The 15,293-nt window shown below is 34.4% G+C and overlaps 1 protein-coding gene across 1 annotated transcript in view; it reads left to right on the forward strand.

The window, feature by feature from the left end:
* Positions 1-15,293, forward strand: part of ZC2HC1A (zinc finger C2HC-type containing 1A) — a 42,875-nt gene that overhangs the window by 11,066 nt on the left and 16,516 nt on the right. Inside the window, exons 6-7 of the mRNA XM_065895132.1 lie at positions 10,812-10,911; positions 11,549-11,648. Coding sequence (XP_065751204.1) covers positions 10,812-10,911; positions 11,549-11,648 — 200 coding nt within the window. The remainder of the gene's footprint in view (positions 1-10,811; positions 10,912-11,548; positions 11,649-15,293) is intronic.

A 15,293-nucleotide genomic window follows, 5' to 3' on the forward strand; every position in this document is an offset into this window, starting at 1 on the left:
CAGCATTTTTATTCAGATTTTTCTTAGAATTTTCCCGTTATTTTCTTTGTAAATTATACACATAGAAAACAAAGCATAAAACATAAATACATACATAACCACAAGAAAGTTGAGAAATACAATATTGTTAGTCTTACAAAAGCCTCCACTAGTGTTTCACTCCCAGAATGTAATGTTCTCTCACTCCTAGGCCCCAACACCCATGAAGTAGTCACTATTTTGACTTTACATATAATCAATTTTTGCCTTTTTATATAGTCTGCAGACCACATTAATATTTTTATTTACTATAGCTTTATGAATTTTTTTTAATTGAAGTATAGTGGGTTTACAATATTATATTAGTTTCAGGTATATAGCATAGTGATTCAGTATTTTTACAGATTATACTTCATTTAAATTTATTACATAATAATGGCTATATTTCCCTGTGCTGTACAATATATCCTTGTTGCTTATTTATTTTATACATAGTAGTTTGTATCTCTTAATCCCTTATGCGTATTTTGCCCCTCCCACCTTCTCTCACTCCACTGGTAACCACTAGTTTGTTCTCTGTATGTGTGAGTCTGTTTTTTTGTTATACTCACTAGTTTGTTTTTTTTAGATTCCACATGTAAGTGATATCATACAGTATTTGTCTTTCTCTGACTTCACTTACTATGATATTCTCTAGGTCCATTTATGTTGCTGCAAGTGGCAATATTTAATTCCTTTTTAATGGATGAGTAATATTTCATTGTGTATATATGTATATACCACATCTTCTTTATCCATTCATCTGTCAGTGGACATTTAGTTTGCTTCCATGTCTTGGCTATTGTAAATAGTGCTTCAGTGAACATTGGGGTGCATATATCTTTTAGAATTAGTTTTCGTCTTTTCCAGATATATGCCCAGGAGTGGAATTGCAGGATCACATGGTAACTCTATTTTTAGTTTTTTAAGGAACCTCCATACTGTTCTCCATAGTGGCTCTACCAATTTACATTCCCACCAACAGCGTAGGAGGTTTCCTTTTTCTCCACTCTCTCCAGCATTTATTATTTTTGACTTTTAGACATTCTGACTGGAGTGAGGTGATACCTCACTGTAGTTTTGGTTTGCAGTTCTCTGATAATTAGCTGTGTTGAGCATTTTTTCATGTGTCTGTTGGCCATCTCTGTCTTCTTTGGAAAAATGTCTATTTAGGTCTTCTGCCCATTTATTTATTTATTTATTTATTTATTTTTTGCGGTACGTGGGCCTCTCACTGTTGTGGCCTCTCCCATTGCAGAGCACAGGCTCTGGACGCGCAGGCTCAGTGTCCATGGCTCACGGGCCTAGCTACTCCATGGCATGTGGGATCTTCCCAGACCAGGGCACGAATCCGTGTCCCCTGCATCAGCAGGCAGGCTCTCAACCACTGTGCCACCAGGGAAGCGCTCTTCTGCCCATTTTTTAGTTGGGTTGTTTGTTTTCTTCATGTTGAGTTGTATGAGCTGTTTATAAATTTTGGATATTAATCCCTTATCAGTCACATCATTTGCAAATGATTTTCTCCCACTCAGTAGGTAGTCTTTTTGTTTTGTCAGTGGTTTCCCTTGGCGGTGCAAAAGCTCTTAGGTTTAATTAGGTCCCATTCACTTATTTTTTCATTTATTTCCTTTGCCTTAGTAGGCATATCTAAAAAAAATATTGCTATGCCTTATGTCAAAGAGTGTTCTGCCTGTTTTCTAGGAATTTTATGTTTTCTGGTCTTACATTTAGGTCCTTAATCCATTCTGAGTTTATCTTTGTATATGGTTTGAGGAAATGTTATAATCATTCTTTTATATGTAGCCATCCAGTTTTCTCAGCACCACTTAATTAAACAGACTGTCTTTTCTCCCTTGTATATTCTTTTTTTTGTTGTTGTTGCGGTATGCAGGCCTCTCACTGTTGTGGCCTCTCCCGTTGCGGAGCACAGGGTCCGGATGTGCAGGCTCAGTGGCCATGGCTCATGGGCCTAGCCGCTCTGCGGCATGTGGGATCTTCCCGGACCAGGGCACGAACCCGCGTCCCCCGCATCGGCAGGCGGACTCTCAACCACTGCACCACCAGGGAAGCCCTCCCTTGTATATTCTTGCTTCCCTGTTGTAGATTAATTGACCATAGGTGCATGGGTTTATTTCTGGGCTCTCTATTCTGTTCCATTGAGCTAGGTGTCTTATTTTTGTGCCAGTACCATACTATTTTGATTATTGTAGCTTTATATTATAGTCTGAAGGCGGGGAGCATGATACCTCTGGCTTTGTTCTTAGCTTTATAAATCTTGGTATCTGGTAGAACTTTTTCTCCTACCTTCTGTTTTTTAAGGTAGTTTTAGCTAATTTTTGTCCTTTGCATTTTCACATAAATTTGAAATTATCTTTTTAACGTCATTGCACACATGTGCACATACATACTCACCTGTATTCGATTTTTGATTAGGATTGCATTGAATCAGCTGGGATTGAGTTTATATCTTCACTGTCTTGGGTTTTCCCAGACTCAATATTATCAGTCTTTTTCATTTTAGCTGTTGTAGTGAGTGTATGGTGGTGTATTGTTGTGATTTTAATTTACATTTCTTTGAAAACCAATAGTTTTAGTATCATTTTGTGTTCTTTTTTTTTTTTGCGGTACACGGGCCTCTCACTGCTGTGGCCTCTCCTGCTGTGGAGCAGAGGCTCCGGCCGCGCAGGCTCAGGGGCCATGGCTCATGGGCCCAGCCGCTCCACAGCACGTGGGATCTTCCCAGACCGGGGCACAAACCCGTGTCCCTGCATCGGCAGGCGGACTCTCAACCACTGCGCCACCAGGGAAGCCCTCATTTTGTGTTCTTATTGGTCATTTGTGTTTTCTGTGAAGTATCTGGAAGGTTTTTCTGGTCCTTTTTTAGGTTCTCTTATTGAATAAAAGCATGTGTTAAATATTCTCAGTCTTTTCTCAAATGTGTATTAACAATATTTTTTTCCCTTCTGTGTCTTGGCTTTTTTTTTTTTAAGGATGGCTTTTGAAAAGCAAAAGCTTAAAACTTTGATAAAGTCTAATTTATAAATTATTTCTTTTATGATATTTTTTTCTTCTTGGTTCTAAGGAATCTTTACCCTTACCAAGCTTGCAAAGATTTTTCTCCTTTATCTTCTAGAAATTTTATAGTTTTAGCTCTTACATTTAGATCTGTGGATTATTTCAAGCTAATATTTGTATGATGTGAAGTAAAGGGCAATTGTTAATTTTTTTCTATATGGATAATCTGTTGTTTCGGCACCATTTGTTGAAAAGACTTCTTTACCCAATGAATTGGCCTAAGCACCTTGTTTGATCATTAGTTGAATGTATATTTTTAGTTCTATTTCAGGACATACTGTTCTGTTCCATTCATCTGTATGTCTGTTCTTTTATCAATACCACACTATTGCCATACTAAATATTATACCATATAAGCCGTAAAATCATGTAGTCTAAATTCTTCAACTTGTTTTTTCTTTTTAAAATTACTTTGGTTATTCTAGGTTGTTTACATTTTATATAAATTTTTTTGTTTTGCTAATTTCTACAAAAGTCTACTAGTGCTTGATTGGAATTGCATTAAATATATAAATCATTTGGGGAAAATTAACATCTTAATATTGAATTGTCCAGTCCATGAATTTGTTATATTTCTTGCTTATTTAGGTGTTCTTTTTTTAATTGAATATAATTGATGTAGAACATTATATTAGTTTCAGGTGTACAACCTAATGACTCAATATTTGTTTATATTACAAAGTGATCACCACAATAAGTCTAGTTAACATCCATCATCATACATGATTACCTAATTTTTTTTCTTATGATGAAAACCAAAATTTATTTCAAGAGTGTTTTCCTTATCTTGTTTGATCTTGACGTTGTTTCTAATCTTGCACCCTACTATTTTGTTAAATTCACTTATTAATTATAATAGCTTACTGTAGATATCATAGGGTTTTTCTATGTACACAATCATGTCATCTGTAAATAAGGACAGTTTTACTACCTCCTCTTCAATCTCTATGCCTTTTTCTCCCCGTAATAATTTATTACACTAGCTAGAATTTTCAGTCCAGTGTTGAGTAAAAGTTGTGAAAGAGAGTTGCTTTCTTCCTGTTCTTAGGTGAAAACCATTCAGTTTTTCACCATTGAGTACGATATTGCTGTGGATTTTTGTTGATGCCCTTTGTCAGGCTGAGAAAGTTCTCTTCTAATTGCTGAGAGTTCTTTTTTAAACCAAGAATGCATTTTGCATTCTGTCAAACGCTCTTTATCTATTGAAATACCATAGTTTTTCTGTTACTCTGTTAATGTGATGAATTGCACTTATTTATTTTCAGATAAACCAACTTTGCATTCCATGAATAAATTCTATTTTGTTATGAATTATTGCTCTTTCTATAAATTATTGGATTTGATACGCTAAAATTTAGAATTATTGCCTCTATACTTGTGAGAAATATTGGTGTGTAGTTCTCTTCGTTTGATGTTTTTAGCTGGTCTTGGTATCAGGGTGATGCTAGCCTCATATAGATTTACAGTTATTTCCTCCTCCATTTCCTGAAAGAGCTTGTAAATTCTTTTTTTGTAGACTTTTACAGTAATGGTATTATTCCTATTGTGTATGTTTGCTAAAATTCACCAGTGAAGCCATCTAGGTATGGGTTTTTCTTTTTCTCAGAGCTTTTCATCTACATCATTTTCTTGGGTAGATACAAAGCTGTTCAGATTTTCATTTCTTCTTGGTGTCAGTTTGGGCAATTTGTATCTCTTAAGTAATTTGTGTAATTGGATTTATTGACCTAAGGTGTTAACTTCTTAATCTAGAAATATGTTGTTATATCCTCTTTTTCATTCCTAATACAGGTATTTTGTATTCTCTTTTTTTCCCCTCTGGTTAGTTTCTTTCCCTTGATTATTCTGTTTAGAGATTTTTTGATTTCATTATATCTTTTCAGAGAAACAGCTTTTGGTTTTATTGCTCTAGCATTGCTTTAGTTACATCTCAAAAATCTGAATGTGTTTTTTTTCTTATTCAGTTCAAAACATTTTTTTTTAAAAAATATTTATTTATTTATTTTTGGCTGTGTTGGGTCTTCGTTTCTGTGCAAGGGCTTTCTCTAGTTGCGGCAAGCGGGGGCCACTCTTCATCGCGTTGCACGGGCCTCTCACTATCACGGCCTCTCTTGTTGTGGAGCACAGGCTCCAGATGCGCAGGCTCAGTAGTTGTGGCTCACAAGCCTAGTTCCTCCGCGGCATGTGGGATCTTCCCAGACCAGGGCTCAAACCCATGTCCCCTGCATTGGCAGGCAGACAACCACTGCGCCACCAGGGAAGCCCAGTTCAAAACATTTTTAAATTTGTGACTTCTTTTACTCAAAGTCTAGTCAAATATGAGTCATTTACTTCCAGATACAGTCATCCGTTGGTATCTTTGGAGGACTGGTTCCAGGCACCCCACCCCACGCTCCCTGCCCCACCAAGGATAAGTCCCTAATGTAAAATTGCATAGTGTTTGCATATAACCTATATCCTTACCACATATTTTAATCAGATCATCTCTAGATTACCTATAATATCTAATACAATGTAAATGCTATGTAAATAGTTGTAAATACAGTATAAGTGATATGTAAATAGTTGTGTGCATGTGGCAAATTCAAGTTTTGCTTTTTGGAACTTGTTGGAATTTTTTTTGACCTGTGGTTAGTTGAATCCATGGATTCGGAACCTGTAAATGTGGAACCAGTGGATATAGAACCCGTGGATACAGAGGGCCAACTGTGTTTGGAGCTGTTCTAGATGTGTTGTTGTTTTAATTCTGTTCTGGTCTGAGAATATACTTGGTAAGATTTTTATCTTATTGGGATTTGTTTAATTGCCTAGCATGTGGTCTCTTAATGTTCTGTGGCATATGAAAAGCAGAGTGTATTCTGCAGTTGTTGGGTATAAAGTTTTTTTTTTTTTTTTTTTTTTTTTTTGTGGTACGCGGGCCTCTCACTGTTGTGGCCTCTCCCGCCGCGGAGCACAGGCTCCGGACGCGCAGGCTCAGCGGCCATGGCTCACGGGCACAGCCGCTCCGCGACATGTGGGATCTTCCCGCACCGGGGCACGAACCCGTGTCCCCTGCATCTGCAGGCGGACTCTCAACCACTGCGCCACCAGGGAAGCCCGGGTATAAAGTTTTATAAATGTCAGTCAGGTAAGGTGGCTGGTAGCTTCATTCAGATCTTCCATGTTCTTTTTATTCCATCAGTTACTAAGAGAAATGTGTTAAAATCTTTATGATTGTGAGCTTTTCTATCTCTCATTAATTTTGCCAGTTTTTGCTTCAAGTATTTTGAATTTCTCTTATTAAATGTGTTTTATATTTACAAATGTTATATCTTCTGTATTTATTGATTCTTTTATCATATAGAGTGTCCTTTTTTGTCTTTAATGACATTCCTTGTGTTGAAATTTGTTTCATCGATAACATAGCTGTTTCAGCTTAATTATCCTAATTTTCCTTCTATTCTTTAACTTAAATTTGTAGATTTGCATCTTCTGTAGACAGCCTATAGTTTTCTTTAATCCATCTGACAACCTCAACCTGTTTGTTGAAGTGTTTTGGCATTTACACTTAATGTAATCATTGATATGTTTGTGTTTAGGTCTGCTATGTTGCTATTTTCTATTTTGTCTTTCTTTATTTTTGTTTTTATTCCTCTGTTACTTCTTCCTTGCCTCTCGTTTTAGTAGAAGACATTTTATTTTCTCTATTGGCTTTCTAGCCATAAGTCTCTGTATTTTTTAAAATTGTTACTCTAGGAGTAACAGAATGCATCTTTAACTTAACCCTGTCTATTGATATGTTTATATACCTCTCACCAATCTTAGTGCTGTGGTTGTATATATGTAAAACTCTGTAGGCATTATAAAGCCATCAATACTCTTGATGCGTATTGTTATAAGTGTTATATTTACTGCTTTAAAATCTGTCTTTTAAAGAAATTAGGAGAAAATAATATGTGAACATATATTTATACGTATATAGGCACACACACTGTGTATATATTTATGCATACATGTATATACTCTGTATTTTATATTTACTCACATATTATAATTTCCAGACCTCCTCATTTCTTTTTATAAATCTTTGTTGCCATATTTAGTCATTTTCCTTCAGCCCGAATAAGTTTCTTTAGCCTTCTAATAGTACAGATCTGCTGGCAATGAATTCTCTGTTTTTGGTTATCTGAAAAAATGCGTATATTTTACCTTCATTTCTCTGTTGAGATTCCCTATATTGTTCATTCACTGTTACCATATTTCCCTTTAATTCTTGTGTATATGTTCCTTTACTTTTTGAACATATTTATAATAACTGTTTTGAAATTCTTAATTACAAAGTCTTACACACCTGTGCCCACTTGAATTCAGTTTCTGTTGACTTTTTTTTGCTGAATATGGGTCATGCTTTCCTGTATTCATTTTCCTTTTCTTGTCTCCCCTTTCCCCTTCCCTTCCGCTTCCCTTCTCTTTCTTGTTTCCTGAAATTAAGCCCAGAGATACACAGTTTCCAGAAGGACTGCTTTTGGATGATTTCTAATCTCTTAAAATCCTTTTTTTAAATCTATAGGAGGATTATATCTGTATCTATAAGGAGGATTATAGATTATCTATAGGAGGATTATACAGCTGCTTCATTTCTCCACCATTGAATTTGTAATCTGTTATTTTTAATTTCTTCTTCTAATTTTCTATGTTACTTTCTATAGTTTCTAATTCCCTGTTGATATTTTCAAAGTTGTCTTTTATATCTTTGAATGTAGTAAGCATAATTTTTTTATGTTATGTGTCTGATAATTGTTACATCATGTGACCTTTATGGATATGTTCTTGCTTTCTTTTTTCATTTGTGGTTCCTTATGTCATTATGTTTGTAATTATTATCGACCATTTTCTGCTGTTGCCCTTAAAATGTTATTCTCGAGGATTAATCTTGTGAAGTGCCTTTTTCAGAGAAAATTTGTACTTGTTTATTCCAGGTATCTACCAGTCTGGAGACACATTAAATTAAATTACTGGCTTTAGTTTGCTGTACCATCTAGTAATGCATAATCATAAAGCAAATCCATGTGATGGCCAGACCCTGTTACAATCTCACATGGTGTTGGCCTGGCAGTTCTTTTTCCTCTCATCTGACATTCAGTGCTTTTAAAATGATTTTTTATACTTTCCTGAGCATTAAAAATTTTTTAGTTGAAGGGTTGGTACAAATAGTACCTTTTACCATTTTATCAGAAATGAACGTCCTCCACGTTCTTTAAGTTTTTTCCAGTTTCAATAAAAAGTCTTCGTAAATATAAATATGTTACTAACACAATTTATTAGATTTGTGATCTGTATAAAAACACATGAAGTAATCACCTAACAAATACTTATATGACGAATGAAATATGTATTGAGTATAACTATAAAGTCAGAGTTTGTTCTTTTGATCATTAAAGTAAATTTATACAAAATGGTTGCTAGCTAGAGTCATCCTGAAAGCCTACCAGTAGAATTTCAGCTTGATGTTGTAGAATAGATAAAATACAGGTCAGTAAGGAAGGAGTCATATTATCTAGGTCAGGGGAACAGCAAGTTACTGAGAGACAGATGAATATGTTTTAAACAAGAGGCATTCAGAGTAGTATGAGGATTCAGTAAGGAAACTAACGTGACTAGTTTTGGTTGAAAGTAATAGGAAATATTATAGGAGATAGATAAAGTTGGGCTAGGTTCTGGTCATCTCAGATCTGACCAAAAAATTGAGTAAAATAGTAGGAGGTCTCTACGGAGGGGAAAAACAAAGCACCTTTTGAAAGGAATATTCTGCCTTTTTCTGTTTGTAAGCCATTAATTAATAATAGTAATTCCTAATATGTGATTAAAAATTTCTAGTACCAGTATATAATGCTGCCAGGGCCCTTCCTGCCTAAAATTTGACCTCTCAATGTGTAATATGCTATACCAGTATCTTTTATTAATGCTAATCATTTTCCTCTGTTTTTGGTAATTAGCACAGTATGAGTGGGTCACCAATCCTGTTTCTTAATCCAATTTTATTGACCCTATTTTTAGTAGACATGCCTCTAATATTTTGACAAATCTTTGTTAGGTCTTTTTTTCCATATTGTTAGTTTTAAAATCTTGCCTAATGTCTTCATTAGCATTGGTATTTTAGTAGGAGAGACTGACACTAACTAGAAATACCCCTTAGGTTTTCAAAGAAACAGTATATTTATATGGCTCATCTCCAGAGTCTCCTAGTCATTTGTTCATTTGACAGACAGTTATCGAAGGCTTTCTAGTTGCCAAGTGCTTAAGAAATTGCAGTTTCTGGCATTATACTGCCAAATGTCCATGTTACTTGTGTGTGTGTGTGTGTGTGTGTGTGTGTGTGAGAGAGAGAGAGAGAGAGAGAGAGAGAGAGGGACCATTTTACCAAGATTTGTTTTTGCAAAAGGTCAGATACTGAATTTTGAAGAGAGATAATATTTGAGTTCAAAATTTGTGCTTAGCAGTTTTCATTAGTAGCATATCTTAAATTTTATACTGATTATAGGTTATAAATATGATTTGATTTTTGAAAATTAGATTTAAAAACAATTTTTCTCATTAAGTCCAGAGCAATCTAAATAATGCATTGGGCTCAAGTACACATACATGCAACCACAGTAATCACCTTATAGTTGGAGTATAGGGCTAGAACTAAGGTGGCGTGAGTCTTAATTCCTATTTTGTTGTTAAGTTGGGGTGTAACCCTGGGCAAATTCACTTCTTTATCTTGGAGTGGGTGTTCAATAAGATTCTTTTAAATTCAGTAACAGAGCAAAATTTGGCTCAAGTAAGAGACAGTAAAATAAAATTAATGGTGATATCTCTAGAGAAGAGAGAAAAAATGAGAATAAACGAGATAAGCTAAAATACCCTATCTTTCTCAGCCCACATTCCGTTCATCTAACATGGTCTGGTGAGGTTAATAAAGCCAGAATTAGCTCTTTCTCTCCACATTGGGGCAATAATCCATTAATCAGCTATTGTAAAACTTGTTCAGACTGATAGGTACTCTTATGACTTTTTATCAGTAAGAAATATGACTGGATTATATATATGAAATATAAAACCATACCCAGGAACATGTAAAAATCTTGACCTTTAAAGCTACACCACTGAGTGAGCATCATTGGGCGTTATTATGGTTGGCATTGGTTGGCATTTAAAATCTTAACATTGAGGGCTTCCCTGGTGGCGCAGTAGTTGGGAGTCTGCCTGCTGATGCAGGGGACGCGGGTTCGTGCCCCAGTCTGGGAAGATCCCACATGCCACGGAGCGGCTGGGCCCGTGAGCCATGGCCGCAGAGCCTGCGCGTCTGGAGCCTGTGCTCTGCAACTGGAGAGGCCACAGCAGTGAGAGGCCCGTGTATCACCAAAAAAAAAAAAAAAAAAAAATCTTAACATTGAGGAAATTTTTTTTCCATTTCATCCATTTTGTTTTCTTTGAATGGGGAAAAGTTGCTCTTAGTTTATTTTAGCAGTACAACATCTGAGCCAAACTTTTAGTACTCCAGTTTTGAGAAGAAACATATTTTGGGAAACCTCTCTGTGAGGTGATATATTTTAACCTACACTTTCTAAATTTGGATAATTCAGGAACTAATAAAAAGATTGCTCATTTAAGGTAATGTATGCTTTTGAAATACTGGTTTACAATCCATAATCAAAGAGTGATGATGATCAAATATTTTATTTTCATTATTTTAGTATAAGCCTCCAGCACTTAAAAAGTCCAATTCTCCTGGAGCCACCTCATCAGGATCTTCACGATTACCACAGCCAAGTGGCACTAGCAAAACTGTTGTAGGTAATGAGATCCATGAAATAACTTGATTTTTTTTTTTTCTTTTAACAGTGTTGGTACAAAAGGAAATGAATATAGTATTCTGTTCTGGATTATTCAAAATAGATTTATAATTAGGATGAGATGTGGAGGATAAGTAATTATTTTGGTTTAAAAATAAAGTAACTTTCAGTAGCTTCTACATTAGATATTTTATAGTCCTTTTTTTTTTTTTTTAGCTATATGTCTACCCTCCGTGTTGTAGTGATATATCATCTCTTGAGAATAGTCAACCAAGTTCTTTTCTTGATTCTTTGACCACAGTATTTTTCCCCTCATTTCTACCTTTTCCTCTCTGAACTTGACAGTTATCCTTAATAGACAAATATTTAATGATTTGAAGAAAATATTGATTACTGAAGTGTATCTTTATTTGTATATAAATTGTAAGAAAGAAATACAGAAATTATAAATGAAGGATGTGTATGTTGTTCCCTGGAAATTTTATTCAATTTTTTTTTTCTTATTTGATAACTCATTTTGTTCTTTTGCCACAAAGATTTATTGCCACTAAAGCACCGTTTTCCTTGTCAGATGCTCTGTTTTATGTGATTTTTGTTTTTCAGACTGTCGTTAAAACTAATACCTTTTTTATTATAAGGTGTTCCTTCAGGTAAAGTGTCTTCAGTTAGCAGCTCTTTGGGAAGCAAACTTCAGACCTTGTCTCCCTCCCATAAAGGGATAGCAGTCCCTCATGTAGGGTAAGTCTACATTGAATTTAATTTATTAGTGATACATACATATATATATACACACACGAAACTAAGGTTTTATTTTGTTTAGGTAATTGGCTTTTTCATTAATCTTAATTTCTAAGTTTGTCTTTTAACATATTGCTCATCAGGAGCTGACACACTGCTATTGAGAATCTAAATTAGTATAACCAGTTAGGAAGAAAATCTGCTGGCATTTATTAGGAGTCTTAAAAACATTCATATCTTCGATTGAATAAATTTATTTCTGGGAATCTAGTCTAAGGAAATCACTTAAAATATGGTAGATTTTTATAATCATTATTTTTTAAGCACGTATCAGGCACTGTGCTAGACATTTTACATTGTTTTTATTAAAACTACCCACTGCCATAGGATGAGAGGATCAGAGAAGCAGAGTGATTCGCTCAAAGCTACACAGCTGTTAAGAGTTGGAAGCAGGATACAAATTGGAGTCTCTTTGGCAGTAAACATTGGTCTCTTTTCATGTTTTTACTATAAAGTAAAAAAAATAAAATCACCTAAATGTCTAGCTTTGTTTGAATAGTAAATTGTGAAAATCTACAAAAGGATATTATACAATCATAAAATATATATAAATTTTAAAAAGATGATCCTGCTATTATAGGAGAAGTATGTGGGATACAAACTCCATGTATACTTTGATAGAAGCTATAAAAATTTAATAATTTTAAAATACTTTTTGTCTTTCTATGGTTTTATATACATGGCTTTTAATAAAGTAGCATAATTAAGCTTTCAACAATTATTTTAATCTGGGAAAATTTGTTGATAACACTAGAGTTTTTAATAGAAGTCTTTCTATTCCAGTAGAAACTCACTTTCCATTTTGATAAACTAGAAAATTAAGGCATTGCCATATGATTATTAGAATGTGGCCTTATTCTTTATCTTTACACATACTGATAAAGTTGATTTAGGAAACATAGCATACCTTATTTTCAGATCTAGTTTCTCTCTTTGGTTTTTATGTAGGGAATATATATGATGGTATCTATCCATAGAGACTAACTTCCTTTTGTTTCCTAATTTGGACTACATAGAAAGTGTAAGACCTTAAAAAGAGTTTAATGTAATTATTGTAGAAAAAGAACGAGATCTGATTAGTTAAATGTCTTTCCTCTTTGCTGTGCTTCCAAAAAGAAGAGATAGGCTATCCTTAAGAAAGAGACAGGTTATCAGTAGAACAGGTGGTTGAAAAGTTAAAAAGTTCTCATCTTCCAGTGCTAAAAAAAAACATCGATTTTTTTTTGTTGTTTTGCTTCTCTGCTGAGTTGGCCCACTAGATATTTAACTGAAGTATAGACATAGCAATATGTTTTAACTTTACAAACAGTAGTTTCATTTAGTTGATTATGAATTAAAGGCTGGTAGTTTTTTAGTACCTTTCCTATCATACTGGTAGTTTTATCAGTTGACACTATTAAGTTGTGCTGACACTGTTTTTAAAAGAGGACATGTGAAGCTGGCTGGTAAGATGAAAAGGGTTACTGACTTTGGATTAGAAAGCTAGGCTTCTAGATCCTACTTTGCCCCTAAATACCTATATAACTTTGTGCATATCTCTTCTCTGTCTCGCTCTGACAACTTTCTGTGACTGCTTACACCTTGACAGATGATCTAAGAAAATCTGACCAACGTTTATTTATCTTTAGGAGAAAATTTTTTACTAACTAGCAAAGGCTTTAGGCACAAGAATTTTATAAGTTATGCACTGCTACAGTGCTATAAAGATTTAAAATTTTTGGTGGTCCCATATTATATTAAACTGTCAAACGTTTAAATCCCAATTTTATATATGATCCTTATGTGTTAAAGACGTTTCCAACTACTGGAAGGAGAGTGGTGATGTGTGCTTCTGATCAATATATTACTGTATTAACTGGAACATTACTGTATTACTATATTGAATAGAATCCTTCATGACTATTTAGTGGCACAGCTGGTTATGTTTTTTAGATTACTGAGGTAATGATTTGTCTCTTGCCCTTACTAGATTATAAGCTCTGTGATAGCAAAGCCCTGTGTCTGCTTTGCTTACAGATATAACTACAAAATGTAAATAGTATAATGCTTGGCATATAGGCACACAAATTTTTGGTGAATATATGAAAAAAATAGTGAATCAGTAAATTCCTCATTTGTCAATTTTTTGACCCATCACAGAACCATGGTCTGGTAGTGGTAAGAAAATTACTAGAGGTTTATATGATAATAATCATTTTTATTGACACAGATAATTCAGGATTGAGTAAAGATAGAATTAAGACATCTGACTAGCTGTGATGTTCAAGCAGTTGAGCACCCTTCTGAGATTAGTAAAATGAGTCGTTTTAGTGGCTTGATTATTTAGAGCCTGGTATATATAATCTTTATTGTGGTCAGCTTTAATCATACATATCAGTAGTCTGTAATGTTTAGCATATATTGGAGTAATACCACAGAAAAAATTATCTTTTTACTTGGAAAAATTCTCATGTTTGATAATTCTAGACAACCTGTGGGTTGACTGATTTAAACAGAATTTTTATTTAAGCAAAACATACCCCTGATAGAAAATTTTTTTCTTAGCTAAAAGATGATTTTCTTTACTCCTAGAGATTTTAGATGTATGATGAAACACAGAGCTTTTAAATAAATATTGCCATGCTTGAATTGTATCAGATTTTACATAGTCATGCCTTGAGAATTGTGTTTTGTTAATGGTTAATTACTAGCTTAAATGAATACTTCAGCTGATAATTTTCAATAGCTAAAGTATCAAATTTCAGATATTTACTTCTGTTCAGTTACTCTGAAAAATAGGAGTTTACTTTGAGATATAATGTAATAGATGTGGTAAAACTAGAGAAACAGAATGCATGTAATGAGCACTTTTTAATAAAAAAAAAAGAAATTAGTTTCTCATACTTTATATTAACAAAAGTGAGAAATAAATGTCTAGTTTTTTTGTTTGTTTGTTTTTTGTGGTACGCGGGCCTCTCACTGTTGTGGCCTCTCCCGTTGCGGAGCACAGGCTCAGCGGCCATGGCTCACGGGCCTAGCGGCTCCGCGGCATGTGGGATCTTCCCAGACCAGGGCACAAACCCGTGTCCCCTGCATCGGCAGGCGGACTCTCAACCACTGCGCCACGAGGGAAGCCCAAATGTCTAGTTTTTAAGTATATTTTTGTATGAGTGGAAGCAGGCTTTTCTTATAAGCCAATCTTTTGATGTGTGTGGTTTATGTGGACCATTATTTAGATTTTTCTGAATTTCTCTGTCTTTTATTATTGATCTAGAAATGCCACAACCTAGAATTTCAGAGTTTGGCTTCTTTTGTGGATAACAATGATTTAGGCTGTTGGACTAGGGAAGCTCACTTTGCCATGGAATTGAGATACTACATTATCTGTATAGGATTGATGAGTTTAGGATTAAAATTAATTTGTCATTAATTTTATGACAGTTTTCAAAACTTTGAGTGCCTCAAAGTATCAGAGCTATAGATGTCTACAAAGATACAAAATACCACTTGATAAATTTTTTTCCCCAAATTATTTCAGACATTATTTTTTTAATTTTATCTCTTCTGCTTTGTTACAGTCATATAGGACTGAGTGGCTTATTTTCT

Source organism: Phocoena phocoena, chromosome 17, assembly GCF_963924675.1.
Source record: "Phocoena phocoena chromosome 17, mPhoPho1.1, whole genome shotgun sequence".
Classification (NCBI taxonomy): domain Eukaryota; kingdom Metazoa; phylum Chordata; class Mammalia; order Artiodactyla; family Phocoenidae; genus Phocoena; species Phocoena phocoena.